We start from the raw sequence: 19,290 nt of genomic DNA, 5'->3' as shown, positions 1-19,290 counted from the left end.
TCCCAGCTGTTGGACCTTCTGTAGCAATAACAAAGTATAACATAAATTATTCTGTAGCAATTACACAAGAATATCCAGTAATGTCCCTGCCTACAATTAAACACATTCACTTACCATCTGCTGTGGCAAATGGCTGCAAGGTTTTGACCACAAACTAGTCACTGCTCGGTGACATTCGGGCCTGAAAAGAGACGCTACCGGTAGACTGCAGCGACAACTGCCAGCGAGCGCCAGCCAGACTCTTGTCTGTCTGTCTCATCATGGTCACCTAAATGCACAATGGCAGGTTTTGTAATAAAGCAGATCGCGCTAACATAATATGCACTGTTAGTTGATTATTTACCTGCCGCATTAACGGGAGATGACGTGCAAACGTTACCGCTGCTGCTGCTGGGTTGAGATTCACGAGTCCGGGGCGGAATTAAAGACATTCATTTAAGTTCATCGCGTGTTTTGTGAGCAAATGCTTTTGCATATTAGTAGTGTTTCCTCCCTTAATGAAATATCTACTTTGCAAGTATTGCAAGTTGCCCTGTTGTCATCCGTTCTCGTAAAGTATAAACAAACTTTTAAGCGTTTGAGCCGCTTAGGCGCCGTGTTTCCTGCCAGGTACGCTCCGACGCTCCGCAACGTGGTGACGTCATTCGGGGCGACTGGAATCAATAAGGGAATCGTTTGCAAAAATGGCAAACGATTCCAAGGAATTGAAACAGTGGGAACCGGTTCTCAACAAGAACCGGTTTTCGATACCCATCCCTACTGCTAAGTTCTGCTATATTATAGTATTTCTGCCAAATATTATGTTTCCTCTAAGTTATTGCAGTTCTGCTGAGTAATTACATTTTTGCAAAGTTCTTATGCTTCTGCAAAATTTTTACACTTTTTGCAACTTTTCAGTTTTTTCAGCTATTTTCAGCAGACAGCTTCAGTGTTACAGCATCCACACAGCATTTTCGCAGGAAATGCAAATTTTTCTAGTGAATATTAAAATTAATAAATGACAGATTTAGTGATAGATTTTTTTTATTAACTATTTATTTACCACACAATAAACAACATGTCATGGTGCTGGGTCATTGACCCAGCGTTTTGTGTTTGGCATTATGTTTATTATTATTAGCTAATCTGGTGTTAAATTTCTTCATGGTTATCTCTATTAGTATGTAGGCTTCATTCTCAGGGTTTCCAGTTCTAGGGTTATTTTCTGTGTCCTCCCCTTGTGCCCTGTTCGTGTCCCTGAGTTCGTGTTGTTGATTTCCTGTTTTATTTTGAAGGTCTGTGTCTGTTGTCACTGTGTTCAGCTTGTATCCTCCTCTTGTGTATTAGGATCAGCTGTGCTTCCCACCTGTGTGTCATTACCTGGTCTCCTTGTGTGTGTATGGGTGTCGGTCTGTGCTCTTTGTCGGCTCGTCTGCGTTTCATGGTGTTCTGTTCCTTAGTCTGCGTCTTTCTGCCCTTCACCCCATTTCGTGATGATTTCAGGTTTGCTCTTTAGTTTTTCCAAGTTTAGGTTTTCTTCAGTAACTTCTCATGCTTCATTGCCCATTTTTGTCACCCTGCCACTCTGTAAATAAATGTCACTCATATCATCAGTCTTTTGCCTGCATTTTGTGTCTTTTTTCCACCAACACCACACGGCTCGCCCGGCAGCCGTGACAACATGGCAGCACAATATTTTTTTTTACCATGGCGACCTTAAAATAGTGAAAGAAGACAGAAAGAAAAGTGAGAAAGAGTAACACTCAGTTGACCTTTCGATGGTATTTGACACAGTACTGGTAGAGTATGGAGAAAATTTGGGAAAATACTGGCATCATATACAGTACTTCTAAAGAAATTATGATGGGACACTAAAAAACAGGACACAAGTGAAAGCACGGAGAAGGGTGAGAAAGAATGGCATTTGATGGACTTGCTCAGATGATCACAGTACTGGTATCTTTATTCCACAAAAATAGCTAAATCATATACAGTAGTACTTATATAGAGGAACTTAAAAAGTTGCATGGTCTAGAGCAGCGGTCCCCAACCCCCGGGCCTCGGACCGGTACCGGTCCGTGAGTCGTTTGGTACCGGGCCGCGAGAGTTGAGGCTCAGGTGTGAAATGTATGGTTTTCAGGGTTTTTATCGGTTTTCAGCGTTATTTTGTTATCGTTTTTATCATTAACTCGGTTTTCCTGGGTCTTTTCACGTGTGTTAAGAATAAATCTTCTTTTTTTCGGTACTGGCACTAGTTTTATTTTGTTGTATTTATCCGCGACACCTTATTGCCGGTCCGTGAAAATATTGTCGGGCATAAACCGGTCCATGGCGCAAAAAAGGTTGGGGACCGCTGGTCTAGAGAACCTCTTAAACAAACAAACAATGTATGATTAGACCCTGAAAAACAGGAGAGAAAGGAACAAAGATTACATGAATATTAAATTAAATATTATCTATTCAATACAGATTGTGATTGAATTGTATCACTATTCACTCACTGCATCAATAAAAAGTCACCTTCAACACTTCCACAGCAGCAACACTGAACATATCTTAACACATGGAAACTTTTAAGAAGTGAAAGGACAGACAGGGAAGGGTGACAAAGAATTGCACTTGACAATGACAGTACTGGTGTGTTTACTCTAGAAAAATGGTTGAATCATATTCTATACAGTACTTACTTAAAATGAAAACACTTGAGGCTTCCAAAAATCACTGACAGGATCTGAAATGAAACAATGACAGATTAAGGCAGTAAGAAACCATGTTTAGAAATGCCTAATACCCCAATCTCATATTTATTCTATCTGTCTTGTGCATTAAAACCTATTAAGATTGACAAATTCTAAGGATTTTCTGAGCACTTGACTTGTTTGAAGTGAAGTTAGATACTAAACCTGACTGTACTTTGACTTGTACTTTAGGCAATAACAGTAAAGTTGAATTTAATCTTAACTTAATTAGGAATGTTTTGATCATTTTTATTTCACCTCACAAAAGCAGCTTTCTCAGTAGGTCACTCTTCTCAGCTACCCTCTCAATGACCATGTCATAGTCCAGTGACATGAGAATGTCCTTTTCTTCTTACAGTGGCCATCAGCATAAACATCTCCAGCCTGTTTGCAGACAGGCTGCTTTGGAGTCTGCTTTTAATGAACTTGAGTGTAGAGAATGTTCTTTCAGGCAACCTGAGTGAGGAAGCGGGTCAGTAGGTACTTGTATGCCAGCCCAAGGAGACGACAGCATGTTGAACCGCCTGAGAATTTGATAGCAGCACAGTGGGCAATTTTTGCAAGAATCACAGCTTTGGTCACAATTTCACTTTCTTTGTCCCATTCTTCAGATCTGTCCTTTGCTGTTCTGGGCATGTAGTGATCTACATGTGATGTCTTAAGCCTTTCCCACTGTCCAGCAAAACATTTCAGTTCTGTCCGATGGTTATTTACTGTAGCCCTGCTGTTAAATTTGAGGAGACGTGCTGAGGTTTTGAAGTGCATTGCTAGGAAGAGAAACTGTTCTGACCTGGCTAAATTTCCTGGGATCCAACCATGCCAAATCTGCAAAAAGAGGGCCATGTGTGACAAATTGTCTGCAGATTGCTTCAATAACTGTGCCCATGATGGTGTTGTGCACTTTGACCTCAAATGATTTCTCAGGATTGCTTTGCAACTCATCTTCAGTCATCTCTCCAACCTTTTCTCTTCTTGGCTCTCTTTTCAGGTAGTGCAGCCTTCACTTCCATGTCTGTGTTGTCCTCCCTCTCCTCGAGTTTCTGATTTGTCTGTTTCACAAATGTGTCTGCAGCTGCCTTCACAGTTGCAAAGTCCCTGGTGATACTTTGGAGGCTATCTTGTGTGGCTGTCATCATATGATAGGCAGAGAAAATGTCCATCCCCTTTGACTGAAGGTACTTCAACAGAGGAGTTGTTTGCTCAAACACTCTAAGAAATATCTGTACGGTTAACACAGTTTCATGCTTCAAGAGACACTCTTTAAAGCCTTGTGCTTTGGCATGAACAGCTGGCTTTTCTTTTTCCCTCTTTTTAATCTTCCAGCGTGAGCGCTGCATCAACGAAGAGGGCATCATCTGGTTTTCCAAAATGTCCACAAAGATTTTTTGGAGGGCCCACCATCATGTCTCACCTATTGGACTGAAGCGTCTGTGTCTTGTCTCTTCTTGGGTTTGTTTCTCCCACAGATTAACCCTGTGATAGGACTCCTTGATGAGCACTGTACTGCCCCGTGAATTCTTCGCACCTCACGATGGAGACGAGTCTCCTGCACAGTCTCAGTAACATACCTGATGATTACTGAACACTGATCATAACCTGTGACATCACTGGCGATGCTCTCTTGAATTAGATGGCCAAGTGCATCAATCACTGAGTTGACAGTTGTTTTGGAGAGTAGGGCGGTCATTCAAATGTTTTCCAAGGCACATATCACACTTGCCTAATAACACAATCAGAAAGTTACCATGATCGATGGTGTTATCACCCAAAGTGTGTGCAGCCTCATTCTCCACATGCCCATAGCTGAGTCCCCTCTTCCCAAGTACTTTGACCACATTCACTATATGCTCCAAAGCTTGCCATTTGTTTTTCACTTGTGCTCTGTGAGCACAAGTCATCACAACTGTACTGCTGGTGTTCTGCTGTGGATGGTAATCTAAGAATGCCTGTAATATGGCAGGTTCAGGGCGAGCAAAGTAATCTATACCCTGGCTCTCACTCTCCTTCAACTCTCTCTCTCTTGCTTCATCTCCATTTTCACATTAAATTCACATGTTGCGACAAATGATCGCTATTCTATAGACATTCTATCATCTATTCCTGCTAACTTCAGACTGTTATGTCATCACTGGATTCGCCCTGTTGGACCTTATGCTTACCTGGACCTCCCAGTTGATCTTCCACCCACTCGGTGGTGGGTGCGGTTCTCCAGAGGAGGCGCGAATCACAGCAATCTTCGCCTGCTGCGGCGTTCTCCAACCAGTAACAGTGTGACCACTCTCCGTATGGCCTTGTTAAATACAAGGCCACTGGCGAATAAGACCTTCGTTTTAAACAATCCTATTGTATCGTCGGGGCTGGATTTCTTATTCCTGACGGAAACTTGGCTTCGCCCCGGTGAACTTTTTTCCTTCTCGTAACTGCTCCCACCTGACTACGCTTTTATTAGCTCACCCCGGACCACTGGCAGAAGTGGAGTGGAGGGCTAGCTTTAGTTTTTAAAAACAAACTTCAATGTCGGCAGCTGCCACCTGTTCTGTACTCCAGTTTTGAGGTGCAGTTATTGGAAGTGTACTGCGTCCCCTCAATTCTCAGCGCTGTGGTGTATCGCCCCCCCGAAACTCGTCAAGGATTTTATTCCTGAATTTGCTGATCTACTGGGGAGTCTTGTTTTATATTATGACCGTATCCTAATTGTTGGTGACTTTAACATTCGTGTTTGCTGTGAGGACAGTTCGCTAGCTAAGGATTTCCTTGCCCTTATTAACACCTTCAATCTCACCCAGTGGGTAAGTGAACCAACTCACACAAAAGGTCATATACTTGATTTGGTACTGTCTTATGGTCTGGACATTTGCATCACGGACATTGAGGATTCTGGGATTTCAGATAACTTCCCGGTTTTGTTTAATACTGTAGTGAGCAATGTGGAATTGAACAGTGATAGTCCTTTGCCTCAGATGCACCCGATTAACTCCCAGTCAATCGCTCACTTCACTGATGTTTTCCTTGACTCTCCCCTCTCTGATGCTAACTGTAATGGGGATTTATCAGCGGATGAGCTTGCTAACCTCTTTTATACTACATCCGCTGACATTCTTAACTCTGTGGCACCTCTGAGGATTAAACGTGCTAAATCCTCACGCCAACCCTGGCTAAATGATACTACTTGCACCCTTAGGCGTGAATGTCGTTGCGCTGAGATTTCTTATATTTTGTAAACTTTGTAATATATTGTATTATTTATTTTAGTTCAGTCTTTTCCTGCTATTGTCTGGAGCAACTGTAACCACATAATTTCCTTAGGGATTAATAAAGTATTGTGATTCTCATTGCTTGTCCTGATGGAAAACTGCTGCCATGTACTCAAACCAGAGATGCCAATGTGAAACTAGTCAAGGTTAGGATTGTGAGTGCAAAGCCAAGGGTCCTTGAGAATTAGAGGTGTGAGCAGGGCCTAGTTTTTAACACTTCTTGGCCCACCTTAAAGCTCTTCCTTGCAGTAATTCCACCAGGAAGGCCTTTCTTATGCTATGAGAAATATAACTTTGCTGTTGAAACACAAGGATTAGAAATCTACTCCTATTCTCTATTAGGACTGGGCGATATGACCCAAAATTCATATCTCGATATTCTTTAGCTGGATGCCATAAAGCCATAAAGTAAGCGCAAAAAGAGAGTTTTTAGTGAAAGCTGTGTCCCAGATCTCACACAGGCACTTTTATTAACATACAGCGTAGATGTACATGAAAAAATTACTCAGAAATAAATTATCAGCATTTATTAAGTAATAATGCTCCATAAATAAAATAAAATAATGTTGTTTTTGTGCATAAAAAAAGCTCACAATTGTGCAGTTAAAATGTAAACTAAAAGACGCTGAGCATAATAACAAAGACAGATTTCGCAGCTGCTCTGTTCCCAAGTTCTACTGCGTGACTGACAGCCTTGATTTTGAAATCCGCTTCATAACAGTGTCTCTTAACAGGTACCTTTTGTGGTCCTTATACACACACAATACGGTAATATTACGTTGAAGCACAGTATGTAATACTCCGCCAGGCTCCTGACTACGGTAGCCGTAATGCTCCGACAATCCATCCAGCTTCGTAGCTTACCAAAGTCGTACTAAAACATTTTTTGTCAGATTGCTGAGCGCCGTGCACCACATAAGATCGGTTCGCCTTCAGTAAGCACAACCAGAATTCAAACATAAGGCGCACTGTCGATTTTTGAGAATGAAAAGATTTTAGGCCGTGCAGCCCCCGTATGTTGGGCTGCATGGTGTCAACGTGTTAGCGCGGTTGGCTCGTTAACGCCGTCCAGCCCCACACACGGGGCGATCTGGGGTAACTCGTTAACGGAGATATGCTGCGTTAATGCAGTTATAGCGTTAACCATTTTAATGAGATTAACGCTACCAGCACTAAAATAGTACTTTTCAAATGTTTTCTTTTTACCGACCAGCTCCTCTTTGATAGCTGCCTTGTCCATCTTGTTGTTGCCTGCAGGTGAAGTGATGGGGGAGGGGGAGTTCTGATCAGTCAAGGAGAGAGGCGAGGCAGAGTAACGTATGTATAGACAAAAGTGGACGAAAGAGAGGCAAACTTGTGGCTCCACAAGTATAATTATAACGTAACATATACTATATGTTATGTGGCTCAGGGGGTTGGGAAGGGCACCTGTAACCGGAAGGTCGCCGGTTCGACCCCCGGCCTCTCTGTCCTGGTCGTTGTGTCCTTGGGCAAGACACTTTACCCTACCGCCTACTGGTGTTGGCCAGAGGGGCCGATGGCGCGATATGGCAGCCTCGCTTCTGTCAGTCTGCCCCAGGGCAGCTGTGGCTACAACCGTAGCTTGCCTCCACCAGTGTGTGAATGTGAGCGTGAATGAATAATGTCATTGTAAAGCGCTTTGGGTGCCTTGAAAAGCACTATATAAATCCAATGCATTATTATTATTATTATATCGATATAAATGATATTGTCACATCTCATATCTCGTATAAAAAAATATTGATATATTTAAAAACTCGATATATTGCCCAGTCCTATTGTCACAGTCCTGGGTCGGATCGACCCAGCATTTGAGTTCCTTATGTTTTGGTTTTGAATGATTGTTCTTTATGTTTCTCTGGTGCTTTGTTGATTTTTATTATGGATCCGTGTTTCAGTTATTCTGGTATGTTTCTGCATTATGACTAAGGTTCGGGTTGTATTTTGTTATTATTGCCGGTTTAGTTCAGCGTCAAGTCTGCCTCTTTCCGTCTAGTCCGTGTCTTAGTTAAGTGTGTTTTGTTTCCTGTTTTACTTTGAAGGTTCATGTTCCTGTCTGACGTCAGTGTTCCAGCTTTGCTCTCCATGTCTCGTTAGGTCTTATTCCTCCCAGCTGTGTTCCCCTTCTGTCTCTAATTCCTTGATGGCTCCCTCAGTGTATTTAAGCCCAGTGTGTCTTTGTGTCAGTGTTGTGTCGTTAATGTCTTCTGCCCTCGCTCCCTGTGTGTTCTGTTCGCCAGCCTGCCTAGTTATTCTGTTCCCCCAGTTTAGTTAGTGTTTTCCTGTTCTGCTTTTTACCAGCAATAAAGCTGTGTATTTTGAGTTACTTCTGCCTCCATGAGTCCTGCATTTTGGGTCCTCTCTTCCTGCCTGCCTACACACAGACATGACACCTATTCTCTGTCTCACTGCCTAGAAGTTTGAGGGTTGGTAATAGTTTCTTCGTAGGCATCTGAGGATTGCGGTGACTGAGATTCCACTGGTGGTGTGTCTGAGAAATGGGAGGTGGTGAGTTATCTTGTGATACAAATCCAGAAGATCTCATCATACCTTTGGGTTAATCGAGTTGTTGAATGATTGCGCCCTGGTCTCCAGAGATTTGGCAAGGCTCACGCTGCCTGAGCTGAGCTTCCTGAGTCGAGAATCCATTTCTAGATCGTTCTGGCATAACCTCACAGGTGGATAGGACTCACATGCAGGACACCAACTTAAAAGTTCAATAGTTTTACAGAATCACCTGGAAAATGATACAGGCTTGGTCTCTGTTAGTTAGTGATTGTAATGCTGGAGCCCCAGGCCTGTGTCAAGCAAAGGGGCGTGTCCAAATAAAGCCTGTGTTATTCTTCAGAATATCAAATGAGTAAAGGCAAACGAGGCCCTGGTTGACGTGACTTCCTCGTTACATGATTTGAATTGTTGAAAAGATGCAGGAAATACAGGAAATGTTTTGCATGATCTGGATCCGAGTTGTTTCTTTAATGTAAATTAATAAAACACTCCCCTCCAACTTGCCAAATCTCAATTATGTCCAAGTCAGACAAGGACTTCCTGTAATTTTTGTGGACATATATAAATCAATATGTATTTATTTAAGAGTGTGTGTTTGTGTGTGTGTTTATTTCAATTGTCTTGTATATATCTTTCCAAAAAACAATACAAAACCATAGATATCCGTAAAAATGTGTAACAGAAGGAAATGACAGAGAAAAAGTATTGAACACATTAAAGGGAGATCAACATAAACCAGACATAACCAGAGGGAAAATTGTTCCGGCTGATGGAAAACACCGGGGAAAACTGTGGCGTCACAAGAACAGTTTTTTACGAGAATGGGAGCAAACACTTGCTCAGGTGTGGGATTGTTACTCTTAGGCTGAAGCTCATTAATCCACTGCTGTGAGACCTGCCTTCCTGAACAGACAGAAAGAAGGATGGCTGCGGACAGGAGCTGGCTGGCAGTGGTGAGGATCGAAGCTGATGAAAGATACCCTGAACCGTACCGGTAATATGTCCATATACAGGACAGGAATGGGCGAGGTTGCAAATTTTTTGCGTTAAAGGAAACTAACAAACCTAAAATCAATCATACAGAACAATACAGAACTAGAACAATATGGGAATCAGGAAAAATCATAACCACAAGGAAAACAAATGATATTTATAGAAACTACAAGCATAAATGACTTCTCAAAACTCAAAACAGTAAAGACTTAAAAGGTCCAAGCAAATAAACACTAGGTCACAGACCCAGAGCCATGATACTGCCAAATGACCACGGCATAAATTACTTTCCCGTTGTTCTTAACTAGACTTCTTAGGCTCTGTCCATATTAGTCTAGGGACCAATGCATTTCCAAAAAAATGAAGCATTCTACTTCCTCTATATTGTTCTTTATATTATTGTCATATAGCTCAGCTGAATGCAACCAAGTCAAAGGAGGAGCTGTTCATCTTTGTCTATGGTGACATCCTGAATAACATCCAGAAGTCTCTCTAACAAAAGTAATCTAAACTCCAACAAGCCAATCCATCACACCAAAGAAAGAATATTGTATTTTTGTAGAGCTTTTTTGCTAATGAAAGATGGAGTTAACGTTTCTAAATCTTTTCTCTTTCAGGATCATTGCTTCTACCATGGCCATGTAAGAAAACATCCAGATTCCTGGGTTGCACTCCGCACATGCTCAGGATTCAGGTACAGTTCCTACCTCATGATTCATTGTTGTTACACTGTATCAAGTGTTATTAGGTGAACATAAACAAACATTAAACTATCTTTTTTACACTTATCTGGTGCCACGTCGCAGGTGTTATGTATGTGTTATACAAGCTATCGCCAGTAGTGGGCACCACATCATGTGTGTGTGTCTTCCTGAGGTATAATGAATAAAAAGAAGAAGACTGAATGTAAACAGCTAACGTGTGTATGTGTCTGGCTCTGTATAACTCCTGCTTAGTGTACTGACATAAACAGGGGAAAACATAACAGTGGGGATAGCCTCCACTTTTAGGCGTGCTGGCATACTATCCGCCACCTCATCCAACTCACCACCTGGTTAGGATCAGCTGACAGTTCAGCTCTTCTTTTCATCTGTGTCTAGAACTTATGGGTATAGATCTGATGATACAATTATAAAATAAATCATGTATTCCACAAATAGGAATGCACAATGTATCGCCTATTGCTGCACCTGTAAGAGACAGAAAAAGCAAAACAAAACAAATGTAGAGCACACAAAAAAAATAAAGAGATACATAAATCTACAATATTCCTATAGTGTGAGAAGCTGCAGCGATGCCCCCCAGAAAGCTGGGGGCAGACAGAGATAGAACCAGGACAACCACGCTATCTGCAGCTTCCAAGAGTACCGATGACCTGAGGCCACACATCTCGGTGACATCCGTGCACCCACAACAGCAGGAGAAGTAGGGAACGAGCATTGGACAGTCATCCCTGCTAGAGAATAGTCACCCTGGTACGGGAGCAGGGCAGGCAACCCCGGGCACCAGGGCCCCAAGCCTAGCATCCAGGCCGCCCAGTAGAGGCAAGCCACCAAGCTGGGGGCCAGCCCCCGCCACCACTAGCACCCCAGGGCCACATCCCAAGACCGTCAAGCAGCACCCACCCCAGTCCTCCACCACCACCAACTGAGGTAGATGCACAGGCAAAACAGCAACCGCAGCTCTCCAGCCCTCAGGAAGACAGCCAGTCACCTGCAGCCAAGGACACCGCCACCATCCACCTCCAATTCAATTAGGGAAACAAGACTACAGCTGACCACCCCCACTAAGTAATGGAATTGATCAGTGGGGACCAGAGAGAGACAAACTCATCCAGTTGGTGTTTTGAAGAGGTAGACATTTTCTCCAGACCAATGTGGTCAAGAACTAAATCTCTATATTGAACACATGAGCATTTTTTTATTTAGAGTTCATCAGGCTTTTCTTGGTGATGCATAAGGAAGTAAGGAGTATATATGATGTGTTTCCTTCCATATCTAGTTCACTTGTGTCACCTAAGATGCACAGTGAGGTTGAGATATAGCAACTAAACCATGTGGCTAGGACTTCACATATCTTCTGCAAGAACTGTTGGACAGGCATGCAGTACCATATAGCATGCATATAGCTCTCAACAGAGTTGTCTTTGCAATAGGTGCATATGTTCGATTGTGTAAGACCCATTTGGAACAACCTTTGTCCTGTGTAGTGTGTTCTGTAGAGATTATTGCATTGTGTAAGTTGTAAGTTGGGGCATTTAGTCATTCTAAAGGTGTTTAAGCATATTTGTGTCCAGAAGTTTTAATCTGGACTGATGGAAAGATCTCATTCCACTTTACGGTTGGGAGGGAAATTGATTCGTCAAATTTTAAACATTTATAGCATTTTTGATCACTGTTTGGGCATACAGATATTAAAACATTTTGTTACCCAAGTAGGTATTTCTGGATTCAGTTGACCAGGATTGAAGTTTTCATCTGTGATGGATTTCAGTTGATGATATTCAAGAATGTCACCTTTGCTGAGTCTATGTTTTGATAGTTCTTCAAATGAAATAAAATTTCCATCTTGTATAACATGTTCTAGATTTTTTTAATCCCTTTCTCATATCATGATAAAAAAAATAGTATACCCTTTTTTGATAAATAACTGGATTGTTCCAAAAGGGTGTTAGTTTACATGGAGTAAGCGAAAACTTAGTTGTTTTTAGGAATTCCCACCAGGCTGTCAGAGAAGTGTTTATGTTGAGGCTTTTAAAGCAGTTATGCTGCTTAATACTGGAGATGATGAAAGGCAGATTACAGATTTGTACTTTTCCACAGAATGCTTCTTCTAGGACCAGTGAATGGCTATCTAATTATTTTATTTAATTTTTTTAATTTTTCAATTTTTCAAATTATTTTATTTATACAGCACCAAATCACAACAACAGTTACCTCAAGGTACTTTATATTGTAAGGTAGACCCTACAATAACTCATACAGAGAAAAACCCATCAGTCGTATGACTCCTATGAGCAAGATCTTTAATGATAGTGGGAAAGAAAAACTTAGAGAGGGGCGGCCATCTGCGACGACCCGTTGGGGTGAGAGAAGGAAGACAGGATAAAGACATGCTGTGGAGGAGAGACAGAGATTAATAACAATGATTCAAAGCAGAGAGGTCTATTAACACATAGTGAGTGAGAAAGGTGACTGAAGAAGAAACACCCAGTGTATCATGGGAATCCCCCAGCAGTCTACACCTATTAATAACTAAGGGAGGATTCAGGGTCACCTGGTCCAGCCCTAACTATATGCTTTAGCAAAAAGGAAAGTTTGAAGCCTAATCTTAAAGTAGAGATAGTGTCTGTCTCCTGAATCCAAACTGGAAGCTGGTTCCACAGAAGAGGGACCTGAAAACTGAAGGCTCTCCCTCCCATTCTACTTTTAAATACTCTAGAAACAACAAGTAAGCCTGCAGTGTGAGAGCAAAGTGCCCTAATGGGGTGATTTGGTACTATAAGGCAGCTGTCCCCAACCCCCGGGCCACGGACCGGTATCGGTCCGTGAGTTGTTTGGTACCGGGTCGCAAGAGTTGAGGCTCGGATGTGAAATTTATGGTTTTCAGGATTTTTAGCGTTAACTTGGTTTCCCTAGGTCTTTCCCATGTTGTAGTTGTGTGTCTTATTTTGAAAGAAATATTTGTGTGTTACCATAGCAACCAGAGAGCATTAAGGGGCAGAGAGGAGGATGTTACTCTCAATGTTGTTGGCGCATTTCAGGAGGACGCTGCTAGTAGAGTTACACAATTACACAGTGAATTCGCGTTTATTATTATATTTACAAAAACGACAATTTTTGTCTTGGTCGTATCATTTTATTTTGTTGTAATTATCCGTGACACCTTAAAGGGCGGTCCATGAAAATACTGTTTTATGTTAAACCGGTCCGTGGCACGAAAAAGGTTGGGGACTGCTGCTATAAGGTCATTAGCCCTTTAAGCCCTAACCTAATTTACCCTTCAAACCAGGGGTGGGCAACTCCAGGCCTCAAGGGCCAGTGTCCTGCAGGTTTTAGATGTATCCTTGATCTAACACAGCTGATTTAAATGGCTAAATTACCTCCTGAACATGTCTTGAAGTTCTCCAGAGGCCTGATAATGAACTAATCATTTGATTCAGGTGTGTTGACCCAGGGTGATATCTAAAACCTGCAGGACACCGGCCCTCGAGGCCTGGAGTTGGACATGTATAGGAGAAATCTGCTCTTTCTAGTCCCTGTCAGTACTCCTGGTGCAACATTTCGGATCAACTGAAGGATTTTCAGGGAGTTTTTAGGACATCCTGATAATAATGAATTACAGTAGTCCAGCCTAGACCTAATAAATGCATGAACTAGTTTTTAGCATCAATCTGAGACAGAATATTTCTAATTTTAGAGATGTTGCACAAATGAAAGAAAGTAGTCCTACATATTTATATAATGTGTGCACTGAAGGACATATCCTGGTCAAAAATGACTCCAGCGTTCCTCACAGTGTTACTGGAGGCCAAGGTAATGCCATCTATTGGACTGGATGTAGTGATAAATGTCTGTATTTTAATGTCTGAGTTGGCTGGAAGTTTCACTCACATGTAACTGCTTCACTTCTTGCATGCATTACCTGGCTACAAGCACAAGTTAACTGAGTAGGCTAGTAGCAGGTCAGATTAGCTTAGCCTTGAGAACAATTATGCATCTCCTTTTGTTTGCTGGTAGTATGGGATGCTTTAGTCTTTAGTCTGGGATGTGATATCCTTCTTTTCCTAAATGGCAAGATTGGAGGGAGGTCTGAAGAGAGCCACAGATACTTCATCCTAATGTGTTCTGCTTCAGGCCATACTAGTTTATTAATCCTTATTTCTGTGGCTGTGATATGAGCAGCTGTTGTGAAGATATGGCAAATAAAATCCTTTTGGCTAGAACAGGGGTTGGCAACCTTTCTGATGATGAGTGCCATCTAAAATTTTCTCAAAAGCAAATGTGCTATATCAACCGTTGCATAAACAATAAATTTAATAACGCTGCATATCAACAGTTACACACTATATAGAGCAACTTTATCGAAGTATATTTGTTGACAGATGTTGGAAAAGTGCAGATCAGCTATTTTCAAAAAACCCTTTTTTGTACATAACAAGAACACCATAACAGCAAAGAAAGTATACAACAGAAAATACAAATGCTATTTATGGTCTCCTCACAACAATGATAAGAAAAAATAAACTGGGCCTATATGACATTGGTTAAGACAGGAATGTACATGTTAATGTGATCCCTGCCCCTGCTTTCTATTTGCCAGTTGTGTTATCTGGGGATGACATTTTTAGCACACAGGTCTCTGAGTGTTCAGCAGTCAGACTGCTACGGGAGGCAAAACAAGTCTGTATTTTTTGTCTATCATTGTGCTTCAATTTAAACTGCAACACTTTTTTCCCCTTTTACACAGAGGGCTGATATCACTGAATTCTAGTGACACCTACTACCTGGAGCCAATCAGCAGTGTAGATCCAGTCTACCACTCACTGTTGAGTACCAAGGAGCTGCCAATTAAGGGTGGAAACTGCTACCACACGCATCACACCACACATCCCAACCTTATCTCTAATCTGCTCACATCATTTCATTCAAGGGTGAGTCTTCCAGAAATCAGTGGTACACCTTTTCTAAACTAAATTGGGCTGATTAAGTCCAAAATTAAATTAGGTTTAGATAGATAGATCTGGAACAGAGAAAAAATAATGAATTACTCCCACAAAAGGGAGAAAGCACAACCATGATATGTGTAGCCTTGTTTCACGTTTTACCTGGTGTTGTTAACATGCAAAGGTCAATATGTCCCAACTGATCCCAGACAAGAAGTTAGCTGATAATGTTTCAGTCACATCTGACACTAAACCAGAGAGGTCCCATTGTGTGGTATGGATTATGCCATCAGGGAGGTGGGACAAATATAATACAAACTCTACTTAGAAACACCTCAAACAGGATTTGAACCAGAAACCTTCTTTCTGTGAGCGAATATTTCTAAACCACGCCACCACCATGCAATCTGTTTTGTAGGTTTCATGTCTGTGTGAAAGCACTTTCTCTAAAGGTACCTCTGGTGTCTATGTTCTCTTGCTAAAAGTATTCACTTATCTGCCTTCACACACGAATGAACTTGAGTGACATCTCATTCTTAATCCATAGGGTCTAATAAGACGATGGCCCTTCCTTTGCAGCTATAACAGCTTCAGTTCTTCTAGGAAAGCTTTTTACGAGGTTTAGGGGTGTGACACTGATGTTAGACAGTATGGTCTGACTTGGAGTGCTCTAATTTATTTCAAAGGTGTTTCATTGGACTAAGGCCAGGACTCACTGCAGGCCAGTCAAGTTTGTTTGTTTGTGATGCTTTATTTCAAAAATGTTAAAATACAACAACAAAGAAAAGAAAGAAAAAACACAATCAAACAACGCATAAGGAAAACAGGGATATTTTAAATTTAATTCTTCCCTCAAATTGTATCCCACATTCCTTTTAGAAAACAGATTTTGAATATTGTCAGGAAGGTTGTATATTGCTTAATACATAATTTGTTCAGTGTAAAAATGAACCAGAAACCAAGAAACTTATGTCCATGAACTCTTTCAATTTCCACACCATCTATGTGAATCTGTGATTGTGAGTTCATTTGAAAATTCCCAAATAACATGATTTTAGTTTTGCTTAGATTCAATAATATTTTGTTCTTGTCAAACCATGTTTTCTTTTTGTACATTTCTAAAGCTGTCATTGAGGTGCTGTGTAGCAAGCAGAGGTAGGACTTAAATACAGGACTCCAATTAAAGGTTCAACTGAGAGAGGCAGCTTTTATTTGCTGTGGAACCCCCCCCCATCAACTTAGACCTCACAGGGTTAAGCACTTTTTTCGTGTGTGTAGGTGTGTTTAGGTTTTTTCTTCTTTTCTTCAAATTTACACTCAATACAAAAGCTGTTGTATTTCTCTTAAGTACTCTGTATTTTTTCTTCACTCACCTTTTTTACTCACTACGTGTTTATGTTCATACACCATTCTGCATGTATTCATCTGTTATTATTAATCTCTGGCTCTCTTCCACAGTGTATGTTATGTTTAGTTTTGTTATCCTCCTGTCAACCCCAACAGGGCAGTTGGCAGCCTTCAACTGCTTGCTCATAGGGGGTTAACTGTTGACTGTTGTTGTTATTTTATATAATATAATATAATACAATGGAATTATTCATTATTTTTCATTCAATATTTCTTTTTGTTTACTGCTTTAAAGGATCTCTTTTAGTGGATGTGACAGGAAAAACTACCCAAAGTGCCAAATAAGGTGTCACCAAAGTAAAGCTTTTTTTTTTTTTTTAATTACAGGTGTTGCTGAGCTTTTATATCTCCATCCAGTGTTTTTCCCCATAGTTCACTGTCTAAATATGTTTACTATTTTATGTCAAGTCTGTGACAGCCTTTTTACGCCTTTTCTGCACATTCTTCCACTCTTATTGACTAACAAGCATGTGTCTCTTACCATTTTATGTATTCCCTATCTCCTATCTTTGTTTGAGAGTGTTTTAGCCCATCAGTTTACCGTACTGTATTTATAAACATGTTGCTCCTTCCTTATTCTCTTTAATGGCAGGTTAAAAGGAATACCTTGGGTACGACTAAGTACATAGAACTGTACATTGTGGCGGACAATACATTGGTAAGATGACTCACCACCTGCTTTATTTATGCCCAAGCTTATTCCTGTGCACAGTCAAACTACTACATTTGTCTGCTGACATCAAACTCACACAGCAGGATGGACACTCAGTTCACATACTAAACAATTATGTAATTCAAGATAACAGGGCTCTTTTATATGGACAATTCTAAGCTTATCTGGTAGTTGTACTGAGGCAAAAGTAAGTGGAGTTAGGCACAAAGTATTTGTCTGCTTAATGTGGGGATAGATTTAGGTTGAATTGCCAGGACGTGGACAAACTTTCAAATGGTTGTTCTGCAGTATTTAAATACGATGTCTCAGTTGAAGTACACTTTGGGCTCCTTCTGCCACATTTAAGGAGATTGGAACAGAATTAATTAAAAAATACTGACACTCGCCAGTATTCTTCTTGATGTTTATTAAAAGGAAAAACACTTTTCAGTTGTAAACCACCATCAGCATGGTGCTTGTTGTTTTTAAGATTTTACTAAGATCCGGTAGCTTATACAATGTTCAGAGATTCTAAGTTGGGCAGAGTGTTATAAAATATATTTACCAATAAGAAGACTGAAGTCCTCTCCCACTCTAACTGGTATCAGTCGGGATTAATTGTTTCTAAAATGTTTTACATTTTCCCCTCATGGCTAACATTCATTTATGTAATCGTGCAGTTTCGACGACAGAATCAAGACTATGAAAAGACCAAGGCGAGGATAATGGAAATTGCTAATTATGTGGATAAGGTAAAGATGAGGGCTTCTGCTGCTCACTCCTGTTCTCCAGGGAACAAACAGTTTGATTCGACAAGCTATTGTTGCTGCGTCCACATATATTTCCTTGTCATGTATTAGTTATCTACTTTGAGATAACTTTTATGTTCTAAATCCGTAGTGATTGAAAACACACAAATACAGTACTTAATATGACTTCACCTGTCAGTAGTTTTAATATTGTGACAGTGACTAGTAATTGTTTTTGGTTTTTTTGGTTTGCCATTTGGAAAAATGTAGAAAATGTGGAAATGTAGAAAAGTAATATTTGTTGTGTCTATGTTCAGTTCTACAGGGCTCTGAACATCCGTGTTCCTCTCATTGGTCTGGAGGTTTGGACTGAAAGAGATCAGTGCATCATCACCGAGGAGCCAAATGCAACCCTTTGGTCCTTCCTCCAATGGAGACAGAAGCTAAAATCACGCAAGAAGCATGACAATGCCCAGTTGCTTACGTAAGAAACATACCACAGCACTGAGCCAACACTAGACATGTAGGAAACAAAATCATGTTGTTTACATCGGGCCTTTTACCTCTGTCTGACGCATTTTTGTATTTCAAGCAGGAACTTTAAATCATTTTCATACCTGTTAGAATCAAAATAATAATTTTGCTTGTCAGTTCACAGCTACCTTTTCAGTGGTCAACTGGAAACAGACTCGATGTGCTGACTGTGGTTTTTCATTTAAAAAAATAGTTATACTCTACAGTCAAGGGAAAAAGAATGTTTCAAGTATACCCAATGATTTAACAGAGTGTAAAACCAGTAGCAAGTAGTAACTTGCAGTAATCACTTCCTGAATGGCTCTCACATCATTGTGAAGAAATTTTTTACAGTCACTCAGGAAGATTGTGGCATTGTGTTAACATACCACTGAATGCTCCAGACTATCAAACTGCCAAAAATTCTGCTTCTATAGAGGTGACTACATTTGCTCAGAAATAATTAATGAAATGATTAGCAGCACCTGGCTGTTACTTATCCTTTAAATTCCCGTGTACTCAGTTTTTCACATATCTGCCTCTGCATAAGGTCCTGTGAAAACATATTTTCATGACTTTAGTATACAAATTCAGTATCTGGCTTCATTGCTGTCTGCGGAATAAATGCTAAATTCATTTTATGAATGCATTCAAGTGGTTTACATAATAGACATTTGCTCACTTTTTTCATATTATTATAATAATATGAAAAAATATATATATATATATATAGTGATTGTATTTTACATGGACTTGCATGACAGAAAATGTGACCTTTTTTCATTGACAACAAGTTTAAAAAAAATATTAT

At 40.6% G+C, this 19,290-nt stretch overlaps 1 protein-coding gene across 3 annotated transcripts in view; it reads left to right on the top strand.

The window, feature by feature from the left end:
* Positions 1-19,290, top strand: part of adam19a (ADAM metallopeptidase domain 19a) — a 102,806-nt gene that overhangs the window by 48,241 nt on the left and 35,275 nt on the right. For all 3 annotated transcript variants that reach the window (XM_005464023.4, XM_005464022.4, XM_025899330.1), the window contains 5 exons: positions 10,111-10,187; positions 14,963-15,146; positions 17,158-17,223; positions 17,898-17,969; positions 18,284-18,450. In XM_005464023.4, the coding sequence (XP_005464080.1) occupies positions 10,111-10,187; positions 14,963-15,146; positions 17,158-17,223; positions 17,898-17,969; positions 18,284-18,450 (566 nt within the window). The remainder of the gene's footprint in view (positions 1-10,110; positions 10,188-14,962; positions 15,147-17,157; positions 17,224-17,897; positions 17,970-18,283; positions 18,451-19,290) is intronic.

Source organism: Oreochromis niloticus, linkage group LG3 (genome assembly GCF_001858045.2).
Source record: "Oreochromis niloticus isolate F11D_XX linkage group LG3, O_niloticus_UMD_NMBU, whole genome shotgun sequence".
In the NCBI taxonomy this organism is placed as follows: Eukaryota; Metazoa; Chordata; class Actinopteri; order Cichliformes; family Cichlidae; genus Oreochromis; species Oreochromis niloticus.
The sequence above is the reverse complement of the archived record's forward strand: the minus strand, read 5'-3'. Positions and strand labels throughout refer to the sequence as shown.